Source organism: Malaclemys terrapin, chromosome 7, assembly GCF_027887155.1.
Source record: "Malaclemys terrapin pileata isolate rMalTer1 chromosome 7, rMalTer1.hap1, whole genome shotgun sequence".
Classification (NCBI taxonomy): domain Eukaryota; kingdom Metazoa; phylum Chordata; order Testudines; family Emydidae; genus Malaclemys; species Malaclemys terrapin.
Window position 1 is genome coordinate 77,856,615 of NC_071511.1, and position 26,686 is coordinate 77,883,300.

At 39.9% G+C, this 26,686-nt stretch overlaps 1 protein-coding gene across 1 annotated transcript in view; it reads left to right on the forward strand.

Moving 5' to 3' along the window:
• The window catches only part of BICC1 (BicC family RNA binding protein 1), a 211,339-nt gene that overhangs the window by 153,254 nt on the left and 31,399 nt on the right, over positions 1-26,686 (forward strand). Inside the window, exons 4-7 of the mRNA XM_054034620.1 lie at positions 17,745-17,824; positions 21,495-21,653; positions 24,484-24,537; positions 25,753-25,947. Coding sequence (XP_053890595.1) covers positions 17,745-17,824; positions 21,495-21,653; positions 24,484-24,537; positions 25,753-25,947 — 488 coding nt within the window. The remainder of the gene's footprint in view (positions 1-17,744; positions 17,825-21,494; positions 21,654-24,483; positions 24,538-25,752; positions 25,948-26,686) is intronic.

Here is a 26,686-nt window from a genome sequence, read left to right on the forward strand (position 1 = left end):
GAAATTGAAATTAAAAATCTAACCCTTTAATGATTGCAATTAATTGATTCTTCTTTCTTCTTTGCAGGTTTTCTCCTTCTCCACATTGGCCGCCTTCTTCTCCCTTCAAATCTGGCCATTTTTACTGTCTTTTTATATTACTTTCCTTTGTCTTAGGTTCTGTTAACTATTTCTTGTCTTACCTCTGCCTGTGTTTTAAGAGAAGTCTTCTTTTCAACTTCATTTTCCTTGTCACTGGATCCAGAAATCCAGTCATCAATAGTTTTCTCTCCAAAAATACTAAAATATACAGGTAATCAGTTTAAGCTTGCTTAATATTTCTGGCCTTTTTTTTTTTTTGGTTCTTTTTTGGAATTCTAAACTTTTCTTTAATTTGTTGCTGTGCCTTGATATTTCCATGCCTATTGACAGGTCTGAACATAGGATTTGCTAATATATTTTATAATAAAATTATTACTCTTTTTACCGGGGCTGATTATGCAGTTATTGTTTTCAGTCGTGATCACATTAAACAGCCACATTACTTAGTGTGCCTTTGAATATTCATTTTTTTTAAATCTAACATGACTTCTACGATGAAAGTTTTGACAAACACCAAATCATTTTTTGACAATGGCTACCCAAATCTAAATGCCACAATGCACTTTGTCCAGTATTTAGCAATTTCTCCTGTTGTTCTAGTCTCCTTCGCAAGAACCCAAATGATACTCTGATCACTTTCTAGTGTAATGAGGGGAAACAGCAGACTTCAGTGGATGCAGGATTGTTGTAATGCAATGTTTTCCAGAGTTTAATGTTCTTAGGGTGTTTAAATTACTAAGCAAGGAAATCCTTTATTGAGGGGTTGTACCTACACTGTTTTCCATGAAATGCTGGCAGAAGCAAACTGAAAAGGATTTATTTTTTCTTCCCAGCTTCATTGTGATGCTCCATGCAGGAGCAGCACAAATATTCTTCTAAGGATGTTCTGTCGGGAGAGACAAGTAAGAGGGAAAGCAGGGAGATAGCAAAGACACAAGGGGAGAGAGAGTAGGATGTAGCCCTTCAAAATTTAATTTTTCTTATCCACTCAGTCACTGGTTGGAGCTTAGAGTTCTTCACATAGTACATTTCGTAATCTTGAGTCACAATAAATGGACCTTTTTCTATCAGAATGCTGTGAGCCTTACTTTTAATTTAACTGTGTAACTCGAAAAATAGTAATCACATTTGTCTAGATCAGGGGTTGGTAACCTTTCAGAAGTGGTGTACCAAGTCTTCATTTATTCACTCTAATTTAAGGTTTCGCGTGCCAGTAATACATTTTAACATTTTTAGAAGGTCTCTTTCTATAAGTCTATAATATAACTAAACTATTGTTGTATGTAAAGTAAATAAGGTTTTTAAAATGTTTAAGAAACTTCATTTAAAATTAAATTAAAATGCAGAGCCCTCCGGACCGGTGGCCAGAACCCGGGCAGTGTGAGTGCCACTGAAAATCAGCTCACGTGCCGCCTTTGGCACGCATGCCGTAGGTTGCCTACTCCTGGTCTAGATACTTGCAAATCCTCCATCACCATAGATTAAGTGCTTCACAGACATTAATGAATTTTTCCTCACAATACCCGTGAGGTAGGCCTGCACTATTTTTTTGGGGGGTGGGGAGTGTCACGGACTCACAGATTGTGCCCACTCTTGGCCCCGTGTGGTCCGTGGGGAGTACCCCTTTCAGTGTGACAGCCCTTCTCGGGGGTCCACTCTCTCTCGGGGTCAGGCCCCTCCACCTCCTGGAGCCGCACCTCTCTGAGCCTTAGCACGTCTGTCTCTGCCGTGGGCCCCTTCAGGGAGTCCACTCGCTCAGGACCCCCGGGGCCTCCACCCCCAAAGGGGTTGATGCAACCCTGTTCTCTAGACCAGAGTGACTCTCAGCCAGCATAAAACAGGAGGATTTATTGAGAGTTGAACACAACACAGGAAACTCTCAGGGCCTCAGGCCTGGCCTCCCTCAGCCCAGCACATCCCAGTCTCTCTGCTTCCAGGTGGGATCTGCCTGCTCCCCCTCTCCAGCCCAGAGCCCCCCTGCTTCCCAGCTGGGCATCTGAGCTCCCCGGCCCCAAACCCCGCCTCTGTCCATTGTCTTCTGTCCAGGTAAACAGGGTTGTAAACTGGGGCCTCCTCTGCTCGCTTCTGTCCTCTGGCTGGAACCGGCTGGTTAGGTCACTGGCTCCTCACTCTGCAGCCCATTGTTCTCCCACTGGCCAGAACCGGCTGCAACTCCTGAGCTGGGTCTCCGGTTCGGGGTCTCAGGTCACCGGTCGCTGGGGTGTCCATCCTTCAGGACATTGGCTGGGGTCCCACGTTCGCTCTCCAGTCCTCTGTAACAACAAACTCCCTCTCCCCTCACCTCGTTAAACCAGTAACACCCAAGGAAACTGAGTCCCACCCTCTCCGCATACAAACCATTGAAACCCCACCGAAAACAAGAAAACAAACAAGAAAATCCCCCATTTCGTCATAGGGAGGGAAAGGGGGGTTAAAGAGATTGTGATCTAAGACACCATGTGATTAAGCAATTTAGTCTGAGGACACACAGGAAATCTGTATCAGAGGCAGAAATTGACCCAGATCCTCCAAGTCACATTTCAGTGTCTTAACCACAAGACCAGCCTTCTTTTCTAAGATTTTATATTGTATATTCTGTTTTGAAAATTCAGGGCCTAATTATCATTTACACTAAGACCACTTTACAGAGCCAGAGTGGGATAAAGGAGCTTTAGTGTAAATGAGAATAAGTCCTCAGTTTGAATAATAGAACTGTTTTAAAAATAGAAACAAAATGTGCTGTAGTGTTTGGGAAAAGTAGAAAGGTTCTGAGGCTCCTGTTTCTTAGCTTGGGAAGGCACCAGACTAGTTTGGGGATTGGAATAATGAGGAGAAGAGAGAAAATGAAGAAGGTTTCTTGTCCCACATCCCTGGCTAGTGGAATTCCCCATTGCAAATATTAACATAGGAATTAGTGAATCAGGCCAGTGGTGCATAGACTCCAATATTAGGGCCAACAATAGTGGCCAGTACCAAATGCTTTAGAAGAAGGGTCAAGAAATCCCATAATGAATAAGTATGGTCTAAGCTGCCCAAAAGGGATGATTTTCCTAACTCCTATCAGTTAGTTGGTGGCTTTTGCTGTGAATCATGAGTGTTCTTAACACTCTTTATACATTTTATGTAACCATGGATGTTCTAATCCATATAAATGTCTAATCCTGTTGAGAACCACTGTATTAAGCACTTGGCACCAATCAGTCATGTCTTGTGACAATGAGATCGGCGGATAACTAGGTATTTTATTCCGTTTTTTTTTTTTTAACTTTTAAAGATTTTTCCTTTGAAATGTCTTGCCTTTCAATTTCATTAATGTTCCTTTTTTCTTATATTTATATTTTCTTATATTATTTGTATCCCATTTCTGGTATCCTCTTATGAGATGGGATGATTCTGTGGGATAGAGACATCCATCTTCTTGTGTTTGTACAGTGCCTAACACAGAGCGACTTTAGTCCTGACTGTGGCCTTTGGGTGCTACTGCAATATAAACATTTAAATAATACCTGAATGTAGCATTCCTGGTGAGGGCATACTTTCCATTTACATAATGGTGTTTGTTTTCAGTATGATCTTGTTCTTCAAACTCCTTAATATATTGTTTGCTTTGGACCACTGTTGATCACTGAGCAGATGTTTTCATTGGAAAGATGTTTTTGTCATCTAGAATGCCTGTTTCTTCCTAAATAGCTACATGTGTATAGGTAGTTCACATTGTATGTAAACAATGAAAATTACTTTGAATTTTCAATATTGAATTTCATCTGCCATTTGCAGCCCAATTGTCTAGCTTTTCAAAACTTTCTGGAGTTCCTCCAAGTCTAGTATAGTCATGACTGTTATTTTTTTTAAAGCATTCAGTGTTTCGTCTCTAAACAAATGATACATAGTCTCTGCTCTGAAGAGCTTGCAATCTAAATGTAAATCTGTTAGAAAATTCAGTCAGTTAGGGGTGTGATTATTTGTGATGTTTCTATATTGGCAAAAGCTGCGGTTTGCCAGCATACAAATGCTTTTGCTGGAATAGCTTATTTCGCTTGCTGAACTGGCATAAGATATACTGCCCAAAGCACTTTTTTTTGACAGTGTAATCTGCATCTGTACTAGGAGGGTTTGCTGGTATAGCTACACCTGTGTAGCTATACCAATGCAGAGCTTTTTGGTGTAGACCTGTCCTAAGATAGGACACAAGAAGGGGAGAGCACAAAGGTTACAAACAAATTTAGGAAGTTGTCTGTCATACGTGAGCCTTTAATATTAGCAAGAGAGAGATTGTACTTTAATTTTAAAAGTACTTTTTTTAAAGGGAGAAAATAGATGAGGTAAGAAGGGTGATGGAGGAGGAGTAATGTCAAAGCAGGAAAGGATGCAAGGAAAGAGGAGATGTATGGGAAAGAGGAGGAACATGTGGATGGAGAAGATAACAGGAGGCAAAGTGGTGCAAGACAGACATGAGGGTTCAGATTAGGTCATTACCTTGTTGTTAATGGATACTGGAGTCCTGGAAGCTCCATTATTCTGCTGAAAGCATATAGATTCTGGTATCTGTAGAGTAAGAGAAACATTATGAGAATTTTTGCTGGTACTGCACCTCTGAGGGAACGGGGGGCTTTGGAGTGCTGCCCTGAAAGAACCTTTGTAGAAGGTGGTAGTGATAGGTGCTACTGGAACTGGTCCCTCTTCAACTGGGGGGATGTGGGATGTGCATGCAGGCTATTCTGTTTATATATTGAAACTTAGTCTTATGGGTGCTGCATTTTGTTTGTGTTCTTTTGTTGGAATGGGCTCTTGTTGGGGCTGAATTAGGGAGAGGATTGGTGAGAAGGAGTCAAGGGATTATGGGAAAGAGCAAAGAAAGAAGTAAACTGAGGATTTTAGTCAAACGAACAGTGTGCCATCGCTGGTAAATAGTATCAATGGCCAATGAGGGTCTGGCTGGAGAAACTTGCCTACATGCTCGGGGTTCTACTGATCGCCATATTTGGGGTCGGGAAGGAATTTTCCTCCAGGGAAGATTGGCAGAGGCCCTGGAGGTTTTTCGCCTTCCTCCGCAGCATGGGGCAGAGGTCACTAGCTGGAGGATTCTCTGCTACTTGAAGTCTCTAAACCAAGATTTGGGGACTTCAACAGCAGAGTCAAGGGAAAGGGTTGGGACGGCTTTGTGGCCTGCATCATGTGGGAGGTCAGACTAGATGATCATAATGGTCCCTTCTGACTTTAAAGTCTATGAGTCTATGAAGTAGAAGGGGATGAGGAGGAAGAACAAGCACAATAGATAGTATTAATGTATTGGGCAATTAAAGGCTTCTTAGAGGTGGGAAACAGAAACCCCATGTCAAATGGAGCAAATGAAAAAAACAGTACCCCAAGTGCAAGTTTCAGAGCTGAGTAAAAGTGTCAGTAGGCAGCAATGGCCTACAAATGGGATAAAGGGCAGCAGGAAGGCCCTGACTTGTACCTTATGCCTTGGGTGTGGCTGTTGCTGACTGCTTGAGGAAAAGAGTTCTGAAGGGGCTAGGGCTTTCCAAACTCCACCTGCTTGAAGTAGATTAAGGAGAGATGGAGGTAGCTGGGTCCAGTTCCCAGCACTGGTCTCTGAGGGAGCCTGGGACAGGTGGAATGCCATGGCTTGCCTTCTGCGCTCTTGGCTGTACTTGTGTAGCACTGTAAATTGTGCCCACTTCGCTATTCTCCCCATTCCATGGTCATTAATGAACAATCTGTGGGCAAATCCTTTCAAAGTTGTTCCCACAGATGCTCCAGTGCACCCAGCCATGGCAGTGGCTCATAAATACAAGGCTGCAGGGCCAGGCAGAAGAGTGCTAGCCCAAACTTCACATTCTCCTGGACTCAGCTCAACTACAAGAGCACATGAAACCCCCATCCCTATAGAGCTGCAAGGGGGGGCGGGAGGAATGGGCACAAAAGGAGGAGAGAAGATAGCGACTGTGCTAATTCACGAAGCAAGGGATGGTGGGTGGGGGCACCAGCAACCCACTTCAAACAGGGAATGCAAAAAACTGAAGAAGGTTGGGAACCACTTCCTGAGGTGATCCTTACATTCGTGTTACTGTAGCTTCCTACTATTTCATGTGATAAATTTGACTCACTGAATAATATATGTAGTTCTGTTATGCATAAACCTCCCGTTCTTCAGGAAGGAAAACTGCTGCTGACATTAGATTAACTCTTCAAGTTCTTTTGACAGAAAAATAGCCCCCACTAAAATAGATCATATTGAAAGCCACGTTTTTACTTTATTTTGGGAAGGGTGGAAGTATTACTGCAGTTATCTAACACTTCATAAGAAAAATCTTTCCCAGATTTGTAACGTTTATCTTATCTTACGTGCTCAGAGTTAGAACCCCTATCTCCATGCAGCTAGTAAGCTTTTCTCATTAATTTGTTCCATACCTGTATAGCAAAGATCATATGTAAATTTGTAGTTAGGTTTCCAGTATCTTATCTCATTGTTCATAACTTGACATCCATTATTTGCTCTGACTTTGTAAGGTAACTCCTATTGTGGTAAATCATGAAGTGTTTGAACCATTATTTTGGGTTGCTTAACTCCAATGTGGTTAAAAGCTTTATACTCAAAAACATTCAACATATTCTCTAAAATGAGATCCTTTTCAATAAGAATGTAGGATCCCCACAACTGATGTTCCTTGTGGTAGAAATTCTTTTGAATAATTGTGACACTCTGTACCTCAAAGTAGCATCCTGGAGCCCCCATATTCATCCATCTTTCTGTAGTAATAAATCTGTTTTATATTTTACCTAAAAGTGTGTTTTGGTTGTAGTGCTTGGGAAATCTCAACTCAGTTTACAAAGGCTGGTCTATGTCCTCTCTGCTGGGGAGCTGGGGGGAATTAGTTGGTGCCTTTCTCTGTGAGATTTATGAGTGGTTCTTGAAGGATTCATGCAATATAGCTGGGTGTGGTGCTCCACATGCTGTTGTGCTGAGTGGTAACAGCACCTGGAGGGGTTTGTTGCTTGTCAGTAGCAAAGCATTGTGAGAGACAGCACAGGCTGGAGAGTTAAGGGGGTGCAGCGGTTCCCCAGTTCCAGGTTTCCGTCACAATCATATCTTCCTGTAGGGCATCAATCCATTTCTCAGGACACACTGATGTCATTGGTATAGTCCTGATCCAGCTTTGCATAAGTGCTTTGGTGGATCAGGACCAGTTGAATCTACAGATATCCAATGAAGGTTTTATTATGCCTGTGCACATTGTATACCATTACAAATATACTAATTCCATCTATTGTACACTTATGCCTAACAGAAAAGTTATTCTGAGTGTGTGTATCAATATCTATAGAATTCAGAACTTTGTCCAATGAATTAAGATTTTTTTCTAAGGGCAAGTTTTTTTTATATACACTTAAATCTGGGCTTTATAGCCATTGGATTAATAAAGGAATCACAGTTAGTAAATTATTGTATGAAAATGGGTTTTTATTCCACAGTCAGTATCTGACATAATTTCTACAACAAATGGACATCTCTTGTCATCTGTAATTGCTGGACAACCTTATATTTGTAGTGCCCAAAAGTAACAACTCCTTTGGAACAAGGATTTTAAAGTAATTGGCTCCTAGTTGATGGCAGCAGTTGCCAAAGCATTTAGAAAGTCAGAGCAGCTGAATTTGTAATTAATGCTTTGTACAAAGTGTGTAGTAAGCCATGCATTCATTGGTAACACTTTGAATGTTATGGTTTTAGTGTGTGTGAAGTAATCATTTAACACGTTTTCATATGCTATTTTTTTGTTCAGGAAAAAATGCTTCTTTTTCACTCCCATCCAGTGATATAGCAATTCTGAAAGCAGTCCCAATGGGTAAACCGTCCAGCTCTGAGAGTTTTCTATAAAATGTGCACAGCCACATAGAAGGATAAAATTGAGGGTGAAATCCTGACTCCATTGAAGTCGATTGGAATATTTTTCCACTAGCAAGACTGACAGATACAGTAACATATTCAAAAAAAGTTACTTTTCTCTTGGGGATATAATTTTAATCCATATTTTTAAGACAGCCCCCGTAGTTAGCGTATTTAATGTGATTGGATTTGTAGTTTGATTGTGTGTTTTATATGGTTGCTATGGTGATGATATTGTAGCAAACCTCAGCTGTGCATTTTAATATTTGGATATAGGAATTTTATTATATTATGGTGAAAGTGGCAAAGATATGGTACTCCTAGACATGTTGCTGTTATATCTGAGGGTGTCTGTACTTAAACCATTACAGCAGAACAGCTGCAGCTCTTTAGTGCAAACACTACTGACGAGGATGGGAGGGGTTCTCCCATTGATTTAGGTATTCTATGTCTCTGAGAAGCAGTAGCTAGTCTGACAGAACAATTCTTCTTTCAACCTAGTACTGTCTACACTGGGGGTTAGGTTGTCATAGCTATGTGTCTCAGGAGTGTGGATTGTATGCTATGAAGTGACTGTGCAAGAACAGCACATTTTTTCTCATCAGCTCCGCTTCTTCTACTTGTTCATATCTGTTGCCTTTATTTAGTAAAATAAGCTTTTACTCCTGTTAGCAATGCAGAGCGAAAAATAGCCGTGGACATGTGAACTGGATTCTGTTCCGCCTTGTACATAATCAAGAGCAATCTTTCCCAGGTTTCAATAACCGTGCCAGTCAGTTACACCTGTGCAAAGCTACTGAAAGCAATGAGATTACACAGGTGTCACTGAGAGAATAATTGGAAGGCACTGGAAGTGCAGAGATATGATGAGAGAAGAATTTTGTCAACATAATAGTGAGGAAGAATGAAAAGCAAAGAATCCATCTTTATTTTAGTTCACAAATTGAGTTTGGGACTAGCATGGAGAGAGACTATTTTTTTAATTTAATTTTTAAACTGAGCACATTAGATCTGGAAATCATTGACATACAGGGTTTGGTCAATTTTCATTATAAGGGTTAAACTACAGTTTATTATAATAATAGTCTTCACAATTGCTGAGCAATTAAGACAATGAGCTCTAAGAGGAAGAGTCATTTATAAATGGTTTAAAGTAGGCATTGTTTTATGATGGAGTAGCATTAGATAAGTAAGCTGTCCCAAGCCCCACTTTCAGATCTTACCATCCTCCTGATGCCATCATATTTACCAAGCTACACAAATCAGTGTTGTTAGAGCTCTCTAAGCGTTGCTTCACTTTTGTTATCTATTATGCCTATTCAAAAACACCAGTACAAACTCATAGAAAATATTTACTTCATTCACTTCATCCATCAGTTTTATATTTCTTACCCAAAAGCAGCCATGCTTGTTCGTTCTCTTTGTGGGGTCTTTATTGCTTAGGATTTTATTTTTATGTAGTTGTTTAGTGACTTTTCTTTTTTCTGTTTGAACTCCTTGTGACCGGTTGGATCACAGAAACCCCCTTGGGAGCTGCCAGTTGATGGCAAGACTACTTCTGTCCCTGTTTGCCCTGCCAGCTCAGGGCTCCAGCACCCTGTCTTCTCCAACCCAGACCCAGGGTCTGAAATACTTGCCCCAAAGCTGCAGATTTACCTGAAAACAGTTCACAGAAGTGTGCTTGTCTTTAGCACTCAGATGCCCAACTCCCAATGGGATCTAAACCCAAATAAATCCGTTTTACCCTGTATAAAGCTTATGCAGGGTAAACTCATAAATTGTTCGCCCTCTATAACACTGAGAGAGAGATATGCACAGTTGTTTGCTCCCCCAGGTATTAATACATACTCTGAGTTAATTAATAGGTAAAAATTAAATACAGAAAGTAGGATTTTAAGTGGTTCCAAGTAGTAACAGACAGAACAAAGTAAGTCACCAAGCAAAATAAAAGAAAATGCTCAAATCTGTGTCTAATCAAACTAAATACAGATAATCTCACCCTTAGAGATGCTTCAGTAAGTTTTTTCCTCAGACTGGACACCTTCCAGGCCTGGACACAATTCTTTCCCCTGGTACAGCTGTTGTTCAAGCTTAGGTGGTAGCTAGGGGGTTCTTCATGATGGCTCTCTCTTCCACTTTGTTCTGTTCCACCCCTTTAAATATCTTTTGCATAAGGCAGGAACCCTTTGTCCCTCTGGGTTTCTACCCACCCCCCACTGGAAAAGCACCAGGTTAAAGATGGATTCCAGTTCAGGTGACATGATCACATGTCACTGCAAGACTTCATTACCCACTTGCCAGCACACACATATACAGGAAGACTCACAGGTAAAACACAGCCATCTGCAGACAATGGTCCTGGTTAATGGGAGTCATCAAGATTTCAAACCACCATTAATGGCCCTCAGAGTTATATTTTGCATAATTGCAATAGGCCCTCAGTTATTATTTTATATTTCTAGTTTTAGATTCAAGAGTGATACATTTATACAAATAGGATGATCACACTCAGTAGATTATAAGCTTTGTAATGATACCTTACAAGAGACCTTTTGCATGAAGCATATCCCAGTTACATTATATTCACTTATTATCATATTTTTATAAAAACCATATAGACTGCAACATCACACTCCTATTTATTTGAATTAAACGCTAGACTTATTAATAATTGCTGGGGCACTTTCCGTTTTTTGAAGGTTGGTAATAGTTTTGCTTTTCTCCATTTTTCAGTTACCTTAAGAACATAAGAATGGCCATACTGAGTGTTGTCTTTACTTGAAATACTACAGTGGTACTGCTGCAGCTGCCCCATTGTAGCGCTTCAGTATACACACTACCTACACCAATGGGAGGGGTTCTCCCATTGATTTGGGTAATCTACCTCCACACAAGGCAGAAGCTATGTCAGGGGTAGGCAAACTACGGCCCATGGGCTGCATCTGGCCCGTCAAGTGTTTTAATCCGGCCCTGGAGCTCCCACCGGGGAGCGGGGTCTGGGGCTTGCCGTGCTCCAGGCAGAGAGCAGGGTCAGGGGCTTGTCCCACTCCTTGGGGCTCCCAAAAGCAGCAGCATGTCCCCCTCCGGCTCCTACGCATAGGGAACATCCAGGGGGCTCCACACGCGCCCCCGGCGCTGCCCCTGCAGCTCCCATTGGCTGGGAACTGCGGCCAATGGGAGCTGCAGGGGTGGCGCCTGTGAATGGGGCAGAGTCGCCTGGCTGTGCTTCCGCATAGGAGTCGGAGAGGTGACATGCCACTGCTTCTGGGAGCTGCTTGAAGAAAGCACTGCCCAGAGCCTGCACCCCTGACCTCCTCCAGTGCCCATCCCCCTGCCCTGATCCCCCTCCGAACCCCTCGGTCCCAGCCCGGAGTCCCCTCCTGGACCCCAAACACCTCACCAGACCCACCCCAAAGCCCGCACTCCTAGCCGGAGCCCTCATCCCCCTTCCCCCCCAGCCTTGATCCCCCTTCTGCCCTCCGAACCCCTCTATCCTGGCCCAGAGCACCCTCCTACATTCCAAACCCCTCATCCCCAGCCCCACCACAGAGTCCTCACCTCCCCCCACACCCTAAACCTTCCCACTCCTGAACTCCTCATTTCTGACCTCACTCCAGAGCCCGCATCCCCAGCCGGAGCCCTCCTTCCGTCCTGCACCCCAACCCCAATTTCGTGAGCATTCATGGCCCGCCATACAATTTCCATACACAGATGTGGCCCTCGGGCCCAAAAGTTTGCCTACCCCTGAGCTAGGCTGACAGAAGAATTCTTTCATCAGTCTGTCTATGTGGGGACTTAGGTCTGCTTAACTATGCCACTCAGGAGCGTGGATTTTTCATGCCACTGAGCAACAGAGATATACTGACCTAATTTTCTAGTGTAGAACAGGCCTTAATCAGAAGAATTTTCCCAGTTCTTCATAACTCTTAAAAGAAAAATAATTCAGTAGTTGGTAAACTTGTGAGCTGATTTCCATTAACACCACAGAATGCATGCTATTAGGACTTGTTTACTGTGTTGTTGTAGCCATGTTGGTCCCTGGATATGAGAGACAAGGTGAGTGAGGTAATATCTTTGATTGGACCAACTTCTGTTGGTGGACGAGGCAGGCTTTTGAGGTTCACAGAGCTCTTCAGGTCTGGAAAAGGTAACTAGAGTCTCACACCTAAATACTAGGTGTGACAGATGTTGGAAGAAACCAATCAAAATGAAGTGAGCAATTAACACCCTGTAGTCAGAGGACAAAGGAGGGCTAGTAGGTTACAAATTGTTGTAATGAGACCTTGGTTTTTAGTGTCTAGCAGAGTTATGAAATGTAAGTTCCCATCTTTCTTTTCAAGGTGTAGTACAGGTTTATTTTGAAAATGAAGACTGAGAGGGAAGATAGAGTGTTTGCTTTGTGAAAAGTTTTCACCCAATGATGATATGGCGTTTTTGTTTTTTATCATTTTTCTGTGAGAGTTCATTTGAGAGCGTAATGATTGTCTGATTTCAGCAGCTTAGTTGTTAGAGCATTTGATGTGCTGGATGGGGTACATCATGTGTGATAGGCATGTGTAGGACCCATGGATTGTCATAGTAGTGGAGATATGTCTGTAGGATTTGCATCTGTTTTGGCAGGGTCTGGTGCCATTTTGAGTTGGTGAGTCTTAGTCTGTGGGGACTTGCTGCTGCTGCTGTTGAATGTGGTGAGGTGAGGAGGGGGAGCGATGAAGGCCACGAGGGGATTTGTGACAGATTTCTTTCGGGATGTGTTATGGGTGAGAATGAAATGGATAGTTTAAGGTGGATATGTGAGTGTTGTCCATTGTCTTGTAGGTATTTGAGGCATACAGCGATGCTGTCATGTTGAGGAAAGTTTGTGTATAGGAACATGACCTCCATGGTAGCAAGGATAATGTTCTGAGGGAGGATGTCAATATTGTTGAGTTTCTGGAGGAAACTGACCTTTTGTTTGGTGACTGGTTTGAGGATTGTTTCTGAGAGTCCTGATATTCCTTCTTTAAGAATGCCATGGTCAGATATGGTGTGTCTGCCTGGGTTCTCTTGTTTGTATATTTTGGAGGTATTTAGAGGGTACCGGGGTGAGTACGTGGGAGATGAGTTTCTTTTGGAGTTGTTTGGGGAAGGATTTCATGATATCCTTAAATTCCTGTGTGAATTGTGGTGTGGGGTCTTCTTTGAGGTTTTTTTATAGTAGGTGTCAGAGTTTTGTCAGTTGGCTTTGTTGATGATGTCATCATGGTTGAGAACTATGATGGCACCCCCTTTGTCTGCTGGTTTGATCCGTATCTGGTGGTTGGATTTCAGGGATTGTATAGCTGTCCTCTCAGTGGTAGAGAGATTGTGGTAGATGTGATGTTTACGGATTTCGCAGGAGATTTTTTTCAGGAAGTAATTAATGTAATTGTCAGGTGTGTGGTTTATGACTCTCGGGGATGTGGTAGATGTGGATGATGGACTTCTAAAACAGACAATGGTTTTATGGTTCAATACTCCAATGTGACTCTATTACCCCTCCTTTATCCTATGACTGTAGAGTGTTAATTGCCCACTTCATTTTAAATGGTTTCTTTCTATATGTTAACCCCTTATGTTTAACAATCAGTCACACCTTGTATTTAGCTGTGACATTCTAGTTACCTTTTCCAAGCTTATAAGCTTTTGAGCTTCACAGAGCTCTTTATCTTCCACCAACAGAATTGGTTCAATAAAAGACATTACCTCATCCACCTTGTTGTTAGGACTACCTGATATGTATATTTTCAAAATATCCAAGTTTTCCCTCACCTGTTCTTTAGCAATAACAATTCAAACTTCATTTCTGTTGTTGAAGATACTTTTGTAAAAAGTTCAGTCTGGCATTGGAGTCATTAGTTTAATTCTCCTTCCTCCTTCACTAACAGGCTTATTTCCTCTTTTGATCTTGTTTTCACAATAGAGTTGCAAAAGTGTTTCTTGTTCTCCTTTACTTCTTTTCCTACCATTAACTAACTCACTGTTCTGTACTTGTTTATTGACATCTGCCTGCCTCCCCCCATCCCTCAAAAGCAATAACACATTGAGTATTTTTGTTTGATGTCACCACTGTTTCATTTTCAAGTGTGTAAACTTCATAACTAGGTTTCACACTGCTCAATATTTTTGCCAACAATCTGAAAGAAAATCAAAATCACTTTTGATTAAAATTTACAGATGACAGAGACTGACAGAGTAGTAAAAATGATGAAGATAGGGCAGTCACAGAGTGATCTGGATTGCTTGGTAAACTGGGCCCCTTCAAACATCAGTTTTACTACAGTCATATGCAAAGTTATACATCTAGGAACATGGAATGCACATCAAATCTACAGAATGGGGGACTGTACCCTAGAAAGCAGTGACTCAAAATGATTTGGGGGTCATAGTGGATAAACAACTGAACACAAACTCCAAATGCAATGTTGAGGCAAATAGGACTGCTAAGAACCTTGGGTGTGTAAACAGGAGAGTAGTGATTTTACCTCTCTTTACAGCATTGGTGACGATGCTGGAATACTGTGTCCAGTTCTGATGTCCACATTTTAAAAGAGGATGTTGAACGTTTAGATAGGGTACAGAAAAGAGCCATAAATACTATTCAAGGGCTGGATGCCTCACAGCAAGAGACTTAGAGCTCAATCTGTTTATTTTATCAAAAAGATTGGCAGGAAATTTGATTACTAAGAACCTTCATGGGAAGAAAGTAGCAGGTATTGCAGCTCTTTAATCAAACAGAGAAAGGCATAATAAGAGCCAGTGACTGAAAGCTGAAGACTGACAAATTCAAATTAGAAATTAGGCACACATTTTTAATAGTGAGATTCACCATTAGATTAGAACAAAGTACAAAGGGAACTGATGGATTCTCCATTACTTGTTGTCTTCAAATCAAGACTGGATGTCTTTGTGGAAGATATCAGGTAGCCAATATAAGTTACTGGGCTCAATACAGGGGTAACTAGGTGAAATTTAATCACCTGTGCTATACAAGGGGCTAGACTAGGTGAAGATCTAATGATCTTCTCTGTTCTGAGTTTAAACTCTCGGAATCTGTGGATGAATCCCTGAGCAGTTTCTCGATAATTCAACTTGCCACTTTTCAGTATTTAGTGATTCAATGTTACAGGGCAGATATTGGTTTTCACTGGACTTCTTATAGTTTCAGTACCTGTGCAACTCTCTCAGGAATGATAATTACAAGAATTAGAATTATAGCAGTTAGGTGCAAGACATTCCCATAAATTGCCCTTCCCTGTTGGAAATAGAGAGAGGGCTGAGTCTGAAAGGGTAAATTCTATAGACTAGCAACATATGCACATTCTTAATCACATTGTATTGTCATTGTGGGGAAACCTTGTAAAGGAATGGAGATTAAGACTGTAATCTTGACAGATTTTATAGATTATAAAAATGGTATTGAGTTTCAAAATCTCTATTGTTGGCTTAGCTGGGTTTTCTTTCTTGGTTTTTGGAAGAAAATTGAATACATAATTTAAAATGCTTTGTTTTTATTCTTTTTAGGATACAAAAATAAAGGCTGAAAGTATAATGAACTTGAGAAATTTGTGAGTCTGAGAACACCAACAAAATCTAAAAACCCAAAGGAAATGAAAAATGGCAAATTTTTTTTCCAAAATCTATTCTCACCTAATTTTTCACATGTTAGTAAACAGAGACAGGCAGACATAGTACTATCAGTTGAACAGTACTAGCTTATTTGGAGAAAAGAAGTGGGTTGGTTTCACAAAGTTTCAGGAGATACCAAGATGGTGGCCTAGGTACTTTCTGTCATTGGTCAGAAGTGTGTTGAAAGATATTGTTAAAAAATCATTTATCCACTTTTCAATAAAATACAAGTATCCTTTTATGTCGTTTCTAAACAGATACTTGTAGCATTCATAATGTGCTGGGATCTCTGCTTCTAAAAATCATTGCTTGTAGATATTTTTTCAAGATTTTGAGCTAAAATATATTTTAACCACTTGGGTTATGCTGAACTTAAAACAAGAGAAAAAAATAAAGAAAATGCCCTTTAAAAAAATTGTTGAGTTGCTCAGCACCACCATTGTGGAAAGTCTGAAACAGCAGGATTTCAGAGCTTCTGTAAATGCCATGATTGCACATCACATTTTTGTGACTGTTTTCCATTAAAAAACAAAACTATGCCTGTTTAAGTCTAACTAGAACTCAAAATGTTGCATTTTTGTGATTTCTGTGCAATTTGGCAAAAAAATTTCAGCATTCCTCGCTCCTCAGTTGAACTTTTTCAAAACTTGTTGAGATAAAACCTGCTCTCTCTTGTATTGGAACACAGCAGTATCCAAGCATTTCAAGTGGTCTTTTTTGATTTGTAAACCTTTTGTACTCAGTTGAAAATAAAGGACTGTTTTAAATTTCTGGTGATAGAAGAAAGGCAGGTTTATTCTGTTGGTATATCTGTTTTTCCCCTTCTATTGAAAATTTGAATGCCCATACATATTACAGAATGTTGGATGGCTTTTGTTAAAATGCAGTACCAGGTCTAATCACATTAGTATGCATTGTGCAACAGTGGATTTAGAAGTTCCTTGAGCAAGTGCAAATTCCATTATGGAGGAAAGGGCCACACTACACTGTCAACAGGCATACGGTCTCATTTTTAGGAGAAAAGAGACAAGACCAGATCCAGACTACAAAATCCAGATCTGACACCTGGAAGGAAATTCAGAGTTGTCTGGTTTGGGCTCGTTTCTGTTTGGAAATATTTGATTATGGTAGTTCATATTTCCAGACACCAGATGGTGCTGCTCTTCTACTTAAGGTGTCATTTTCAGTTAATGGACACTGGGGTTAGTTCCAAGTCCTGTGTAACTTCCATGAGCCAGATTCTTCAATGACCATTTTGACTGAGTAAAAGTTTCAGAATTTAACCCCCTGGTTTTGTTTTATTGTCATTGTACTCTGCTTGATAACTCATTGGGGATACATCATCTTCTCATATTTCATTGATACTTGAAAACTCTTATGGTCAAAACCTAAGTTTTTACATCCAGTACTTTAGGCCTGATTAGGCAAAAGCTTCAGTAAGGTGATACTCAGTATTGAATGCCTCCTAAATGTGTAAAAATATATTTTGTTCATGCACGAATTGTTATTAATGGCTCAAAGGAAGGAACTTTTTATGTCCATTCCAATGCTTTGCGATTAGGTGTAATGACTAACAACAACAACAGTATAGAGATCAAATAACTATGTTAATCACATAATTAAGAGTTGGTAAGCATCCACAGATTAAGTTCTGTGTGGTAGAAGCATAAACTGGCATACAAAAAACACTGACATCAAATGGCTGTGAGTTGCCCATTGCTAGCATTCAACAAGAGAAGTATTTGGTACAGTTTTGTTGCATGTCTACACCGTAGTAGATTGCTTTGTAATATCACAGTAGTAATGTGTAATCTTGCATTTTTTTAAACGGTTTGTTACTATGATATTATGGAGCACAATAAAACACGTGGGAAGAGTGAATTAATTGATTATTAACATGCTGCAGTAATTTAGCCAATTCCAAAAGAGTTTGGTACTTTAGCTCATCTTTAAACTTTAATATATCTAAAGTAGCTGTTTCTTTTTAAAAGGAACAACAAAAAGCTTTTTTTTTTTTTTTAATTTAAAAGTAGGTTATTTGTTTAATGCTTGATAGTGAAAGAGTAAGTATTTTGGTAGATTTTTCCCCATGTGACTTGTTTATTGATCTTTATTTCTCTTTATTTAGATCCCCATATTAAAGTCTCTGGAAAAAAAGAAAATGTTAAAGAAGCTAAGGAGAAGATCATGTCTGTCTTGGACACAAAAGTAAGAAGAAAATATTTTTAAAATTGAATCCTGGGCCAAAATCCTGTGTGCAGGCCCCTATTTCTATGGTATAGTGACACTGAATTCTGCAGCAACTTAGAGGAAATTAAAAAGCAGATGCTTATATTAAAATTTTACATTAAAATTAATAATATGGTTAGTAACGTGTCCCTGGGGGGAGGGGGGGTGTTGATACTTAATTCAATACACTTCTGTTTGAAACTGTTTTTCAGTTTTGTGCAGACTTAAGAAGACAACACTGTTTCCGGTTCTGTTCCGTTCACATTTGGGGGGAAATTTTCCGTATCATATTGGCTAAAAACTTGAAGTTTTCTCTTTAAAAAAAAAAAAAAAAAAAAAAGCAAACTCCACTGCAAATAGTGGATTGTGTGGCCAATTCTGTTGTACAGAATTGTGGAAAGCATGGTGTGTTTTCCTAATTTTATGATATTTCAGAAATGAAATATTGTGTCTGAAATTAGACTATAATGAGGCTTACTAATTAAATGGCTGGGGGGGGTGTTTTGTTCACAGATCAAGTGTTTGACAAAATTATAAATTGACACGTCATTCTCTCTGCCCTCAGATGTTATGATGTTCTTAGCATTATATATGTAAATGTTTAGTGTTACCAGATTTGCCCATTACTTTGGGGTATGCTCATTTATTCGGGTTACTCCTCTGGGGAAGGGGGTTCTGTAATCCTGTCAATGTACTGCTTGTGTCACTTGTGTTTACATATGGAGCTCTACTTCTCCCTTCTGCAAGTCCCCTCCCAATGGAGCTATGCTGGAGGACCTAGGGTCCCTAGGGCTGGGTTACTCCCACCCCAGAACCGGATGAACACCCACACGTATATTAACAGAGCAAGTCTGAGCGGACCGGGTCAATCAGCACTGTCAAGCTGACCCCTTATATGTCTCTGGACTCACTGGGCTGGAGGAAGCAGCACTTTCAAGCTGTCTATCCTTATATGCCCCTGGGCTCCATGGACTGGGTCAAGCAGTACTTTCAAGCTGTTACCCTTATGCGTCCCAAATTTAGCACGTCCCTATCCCCACTCTCACAACACAATTGTACTGGCAGTAACCTACTTGATGAGCAAACCCCACAGTATTTTGGGCGCTGCAGGGATCTTTAGCTTAGGTAAAAGAAGCGTTGCTGTAGAGTGAATGGGGGAAGCTAAAAACACAAACGAGTAAAGTTCAGCAAGAGAGAGAGAAGCAACCAACTTAACCATAGAAGTTATTTATTGAATAATAGTAATAACTACACAAGGAGGACTAAACCAACATAACATACATGATTAAAGGTTAATACCTAAGGTAGAAAGGAAAACAGAGAGAGAGAGAAGGGGGGGGGGGTCTCACCCACTCCATGAGGCTTGAACTGGTCAGGGTTCCCAGATGATGGTGGTAGCTGAGGGTTCTGAATGCTGTAGACAGGCAGAGCCCCCAGCACGATCAGTCAGGAGATGGAGTTCCAGTGGAACTGAGGCACAGTGTGGATCTAAGCATCAGAACCCTGACTAGAGGGTGAGTAGGGATTTTTGTAGAGAAATTACAATGGTTCAAAGGAGAACACTAGATTTGTTTATAGGTAAACTGATGACTCAAGGGTTTTCTTTAGACTAGACAATAGGAGCTGATCACTCTTGGCTATGAGTGGTGTTTTCTTCCAGGGAGCTCACAATGCAACTAGGCTGCTTCAGTATTTGGATATCAATTAAGGATTCATTACTAGAATTGGTCTGATAACTGCTGAGCTGGGTGTGTGTGCAGGCATAGGTTCATTAGCATCTGGAGCAGAGAATCCCAGGATGCAGTGCTTCCCTGCTTTTTCTGGTCCCAGAATTCAATGTGGTTCTCTGTTGTCCATTCTGTATGTAAATTGAGATGTCTTCTGTCCCATCTTTCATGCAGATGAGGCTGGGGGAGTTGTCTTTGCTCTCCATTCTGCATGCTAATGGAGATGTCTTAATCTTGTCACCTTTGTCAGGAGGGGTTTAGGTGTGTCTCCCAATGCCCTTCACTGCTCTCTGCAAGTTTTCTTCTTCTGATGGGTTTTGGTTTAAGCAGAGGCTGGGGTGGGGGAGGTGTCTTTCATGAGTCCGGCTGGATACTGCACCCTGGTTCCCCAGGAACACAGAGGTGTCTGGTATCATTAGATGTAGGACAAACACTAATGTTACAGAAAAACAAACTGAGAACTAAAAGCTTATTTCAAAAGTGGAATTGATATTAAAAATGCAAGGTAATACTCAAAAGAAAAAGAAAAACTAATTTCACTGAGTCCAAAAGGAAGAGTCAGTTTATTATTCAGGTTCAAAATGAACAGATTCAGCAAGACAGTTTTGACATCTTTGTCTAAATCCCCTCTTTCTCCCTTATCCTCGGTGCTGCTCCTAGCATTTCAAACCTAGTAGTGGGACATATACTGTTGAGTTAAGCATTGACCTCCAACTGATTGAGAACTTTCCATTTCGTAGGGTAATTATTAATTTTATAATCTTATCCACAAATCTTTTCAAAGACCTTTCTGTATTGAAACATGCTGTAAGTCTTAAGATTCCATTATGGTCCAGGAGATAGATAGATCAATTGATATTGGGGAACTTTTATTTATGAAGGCCTGTGACCACAAGTATACTGGAGAGAATTGTGTATCCTGTTTAAAATTACAAGTCCAATGGAGATCATTGTCTTACCTCTGGCAATTTTAAAGCAAGTCCAAACAGGCTTATGAAAGCTAACTATAAAGGCTCATCGTAGAGTTGAAAAATTTCCTTATATTGTACCTATTAGAATTGGCACTCATTTTGAGTCATGGCTCAAAAAACCATGAATTTATTATTGTTGTATTCTATTTTTAAAATGTTAGTTTTAGTAGACTGAGCCACACAAACTGGAGCTAGATACTGTATGAGGCCAGCTATTTCTTGAATCTCGCCTCCCCCCACTAGACTTGCACTGTCCTAATTATAGGCGTCTCCTGTGCAGTGGCAGTCATTTCTGTCTAGCTGTAGGGTGACCTAGAGATCACCAAACTGAGGTCTTCAGAGGTAAAACATACTATTTCATTAAACCACTTTGCTTACTAGAGAATGAGACCTGTCTTTGCATTTAGACTTTAAAAAATTATTTGCATCAAACTACTTTATGCATTATTTTAAATGGCAGAATTACAGACTCAACCGAAAAAGAACCATATAATGAGAATCCTGAAATCTAAAAGCTAGGTCTTAATTTAAGAGAATTAAAACACTATTTTTCTAACTCTTAATCTGGAAGTTTGAAAACTAAAAAGTATATCTTACCTTGAGCAAACTGTGACACACATCAATATTTCTGTTGACGTTTCTTAGTCTAGTGCAACTCTCATTCACCTTTCTTTAACAGTGTTTTGCCATTTGTGAAACATTAGGAGTCTAATGTATTTGGGTACACACTGATTTCCTTATCAGAAAGAAAATATTCATGGTTTTGCAATTAAATATAAAGTTCCAGTATTAAACAAGTCTTAATTCAGTCAACAGTAAACCATTGTTAAAATATTCTCATGATCTAACTGTCTATAATATAGTTTTATAAATGTAATTTACTGCAAAATACTGATGTTAAGCTATTCCACACTGAAGAATCCCATAATAATTAGATTTTTTGGCCTCTAGAGTAATCGAGTCACCCTGAAGATGGACGTTTCACATACAGAACATTCTCATGTGATTGGCAAAGGTGGCAATAACATTAAAAAAGTGATGGAAGAAACAGGATGTCACATCCATTTTCCAGACTCAAATAGGAATAACCAAGCAGAAAAGAGCAACCAAGTAAGTATTTAATATTTTATTTATATTTTACAGTATGTATTCCTAGAGAATTGTTATGGTGGTGCTTGCAATTACACAATCTGCTGGAGACGCATCTTCAGACTATCATGGACAGGTATGAGGGTAGCAGAAAAGCGGTGAGAAGCAACTGTGGCTACAGAGTTATTCTTTGGGAGAATAGGTCTACATCAAGAATCACTATTCATGTTTGTGATTAGAGTGGACACTTTGATGTAGGAGATTAGGGGAGAGGCTCCACGAAGCCTGCTTTTTGATGATAGCATGTTGTCCCAGGAAGATAACACCACACTGGAAAGGGGTTTAGAAGGAGGCCCCTGGAGGGCTGCATTAGAAGAAAATGGCTTACGAATTATCCAATAAAAGACAGAATATGTGATGCTTTGTTGAGAGGGACACTGAGAAGCCAGTAAAATTAGGTGGTATAGAGTTAGTCTGTTCAACAATTTAGATGCTCAGTTCATTGTTGAGCCATGATGGGAATGGGCATGCAGAGGTTAGGAGCTTGTAATGGAGCATAGATTCTTCCCCATCCTTGGTCACCACAGAAACCACTCACTCTCTTCTTGTGTGTCCCCTTTGTAAAATTTATTCAAGTCCCCTCCAGCAACTCCTGTACAGTGCAATACAGCAGATCTAATACTTATGACCTGATTTCCTTCAAACCCTGTTTATCGGGGCCCTGGGAGGAAGTGATCTCCCTTCCTTCAGATCTCCTTCAGACTGAGCACAGCCAGCTAGCCAAGTTCTCCCTCCCTGCCCCCTACTCCCAGCACGTCCTTCCTGTCTTTTATTAAGCTAGACAGACATCTGATGAGCCAATTAGTTCCTTAACTTATCCAGCCTCCCTATCTGATTAACTAATTCCTCCCTATTTCCTCAGTCAGCCATCACCAGGGGAACTAATTGAGGCCACAGTGATCAGAGTGCTGATCCATCTGTTAGGCTTCAGCGCTCTGTCACAGAACCACATGAAGAGCATGTGGTGTAAATGGAGGGAGTAGACAGGAATTTTCTACTATAAGAATAAGTCCAAAGTATACAAGATCGTGTTTAGGCCTGCTCTGACATTTGAGTCAGAATGCTAGCCAATAAGGAAGAGAAGAACAACTTCTTCCACTGCCAAAATGAGAATTTTCAGATGGATTCCAGGTAAGACAAGAGCTGATAGACTATGCAATGAAATGGTATGGGCCTCATAACGGGAAAGCTGAGGGAGTATCTACTGAGATGGCTGGATCATGTTAGGTGACGAGATAAGGGATAAGTTGACCAGAAAGTACGATAGCTAGTAGTCACAATACAAAGACCATGAGAAAGACCTAGAAAAGGGTGGTTTGGGATGATGAAGAAGGAGATGAAGAAGGTCGATGTCAGCTTGGAAGATGCACTTGACAAGAATGCTTGGAGGTTGTGACAGGGTGCCGATTAGAAAGACTTCAGAATCAGCCCTCTGCCATGCCAGCCCCATTTAGGTGAATAAAGTGGAGCTGGCTGGTAAGAACCTGCCCTAATTGGGGAATGAGGGCCAGCTGCTAGCCCAATTAGCCTATATAAGAGGTTGGGAAGAAGGAAGCCGGGATGGTGGGACGGAGGAGAGTGAGGGAGTGCAGACTGGGAGAAAGCCCTTCCCTCCTGGGTTCAGACACAAGGAACCCGGAGCTGTATAAGCTGTATAGTGAGAAGGTGGTAGGAGCACAATCTTGTAAATAAAAGCACCAGTGGTAGGCTCTCTGAGTGACTTTATCTGAGTCTAGCAGATGCAGGAGCCAGGAGGGTAGCTGTGCTCTGTTACAGAGATGAAGAACAAGAGTCACTAACTCTGATTGAGGGGACAAGGCAAAGGGAAAGTAATAGATGATCATGATGGTCCCATTCTGGCCTTAAAGTCTGCTTATTAATATAAGCTGGTTATTCCATTTTTAAAGTATTATATAATTATTTTTAGTTTAATTATTTTTTGCCTGGTTTGTATACCTTGATGGCTATGGAAATTAACTCTTCATATCTAAATCAGGTGGGGAAATCAATGGATTAGGTGGACTGAAAGAAAATCTGTTTTTGCAAAAGATAGGGACAATTAGTGATGTGTTTATCAAATTCTTTCAAATATTCAGAGGACAATCATTCAGTATAAGGAAGTGGTAGAGAAGCAGGGCATCTGGATTACTGATTTTTATTTATTTTTTAAATTTCTGGGTGTTTTTGGCATGTTAAAAGTTATATAGAAACTAAAGTTTGTAGATGTCTAACAAAAATGAAAACATCTGATAATAGCAGTTCAACTTTATTAGAGTGAAGATTGCTTGTTGAATTATAATATACCAAAAAGAATCTTGCTGTTCTGTAATACCAAATTTAAAGGACATTTTTACTTTTCAGTCTGTCATTATAGCATACTAATAATTTATTCAGGCTTTTTTTAAGTGGCATGTTCCATAAAACTCCCAGTGGCAACTTAGGATGTCATTTTTAAAAAGTATATTATGTGTTCAGTTCCAACCTTAAGGAATAATATACTGTTGCAGAATAGTAATTGCAGGGTTCATTCTGAATGGCTATGTTGAATTTTGATTATAGTTTCTTCCATTATTTGTTCAAAGTTTTCAGAATGTTGTAAGAGTTTGTAGCATAAAAATCAATATACAAAAGTAACCCTTTACTGGAGGGATTCAGTTTTCAACTACTGTTTTAAAAAATGCCTCAGACACCAACAGAAGTACAATACATATAAAAAATAACATATTTGGAGAATTTTTCAGATAATTTATATGAAAATGATACTATGTTGTCTGTGTTCTGACTTTTTCAGGTGTCTATTGCAGGACAGCCAGCTGGAGTGGAGTCTGCCAGAGTTAGAATACGGGTAACTGTATTTCCGTAACTCACATCTCAAACACACTGGAGATAGAAGAAGTTGGGGGATAGAAGTGGGAAATGATAGTTCAGTTCTGAGTTGACTGGCTCTGTGTTGTTGTCTCTAAGCAGTTCATATCGTAAAACCCAAAATTGCAAGAAAATAATATCAGCAATATTCACAATGAACATTCATTTGTTTGTTTAATCTTTTTAATTAGCAGATTTTAAATAATAATACAAAATAAGCATAAAGGGCTCATGAGTTGTGTGTACATACGTGTTACAAATATATTAAGAATGTTAGCATTCATGTGGACAAACTACATAACACTGAAGTGACTCATGTTTAGTCACCTTATGTTACCTAAACTGATTTAAAGCCTGAATTTAGTGTCAGTTATTTAAACCAGATTGATCTTGCAGTCCTTCTACTAAGAATTATGTGCTAAATTCTCCCTCTGCAGAGGTAATTTAGTTGCCTATGATTGAATTTTAACTGTTATATGCAGTAGGTGCAAGTAATGTGATGGACTGTAGCAAAATAAATCCATCCCCACCAATCGCACTCTGCACTCATTTCCCCCATCATAACAATCTCTTTTGATTTTATGTATATCTCACACAACTGTATTTTGAACCATATGACATATTATGAACATTTTAATATTCTATACAGATACATACATTAAGTCTGTATATTTGATGGCTATAATGGTTGTGACAGAAAGCATGACTTATAGGGCTTTTCCATAAAAAGTCATTGTTTTTCTAACCCCAGCCATCCCACTATGGAGCAAGATCCCTGCATGAAATTTCACAAATGTAGCTCAATATATGGTATGTAAGTATAGAAAAGTGTGGGAATGTGACATGGGTTTTTTTTTTTTTGTTTTGTTTTTTTGTTTGTTTGTTTGTTTTTTACTTTATTTGCAAAAAAACTGTGGCTTTTTTGCCATTTTTCTAACGATGTATGACATTCACACTTTTTTCCCTGGCAAGGTAATGCATTTTTTCCATTTGTTTGTGACAGCAAACAACTTGCCTTGGATGATGTCAACAAACTTAAGTTTCTATAAAGAAAGCTCAGGGAGATTGTAGATATCCTAAATGTTATCTCAGCGGAGTGACAGACAATTCTGAATTTTTATTAAAGTTGTGGTAGGCTGAGTAAATGTGATTGTGCTTCAAATACATGCTGTGATTTTTCTCAATCTCACTCTAGGAGCTGCTTCCTTTGGTACTTATGTTTGAATTACCCATAGCTGGAATTCTCCAACCTATCCCAGATCCTAATTCTCCTACGATTCAGCATATATCACAGACTTATAACATTTCAGTTTCCTTTAAACAACGTTCTCGAATGTACGGTGCTACTGTCATTGTTAGAGGGTCACAGAATAATACTAGTGCTGTGAAGGTAATACATTTAACTAAAGTTATTCCAGATATCCTAAATGTGTAAAAACTTAGTTGCTTAAATGGTGTCTTGTTGTACTATCCTGGTTGATCCAGAAGGCATTTATTATTATAGATTTTAACAATTTGGATGCACTGATCTTAAATGTTTTAGGGTGTTGTTTTTTTTTTTATAAAATAGGATTTGTGTATTTACAGAAAAACATTTTCCATTTGAAACCTAATTTTATATGTTTACTTCAGTTTACATTTTAAATATATCAGAGACCTTATTCAGGCTTTAGGCACTCTGAGAAATGATTAATATCGCAAACCAAAATTAAAAACAGCTATACCAGAGCAGGGGCCAATCTCACCTATCACCAAAAACAGCAAGTAAGCAAAAAATGTAAACCAATGAACAAATCAAATCCTAACTCCCCACATACCTGAGTCCTCCCCAAATGTCTGGTTAAATAGGTGGACTTGCAATACACCCTAATGGTCAACAAATTTGGGCTATTTCAGACAAAGGGGGAAACAGTGAATTCAAAAGACATGGAAGGGGCCAATCACTCAGGACATGTTGCTAACAGCCTTTTAAGCTAAAAGCAAGGGAGCTCCAGCTTGAGTATTTCTGTGGATGACAGCTGTGGCAGTATGATACAGAGAGAGACGGTGGTGTCAAGTAGGTAGGTCTCAAGTCAATTAGGGCTTCAGAGACCAAAACAAGGGTCAAATCTAGCAACTAGATTTGTTCA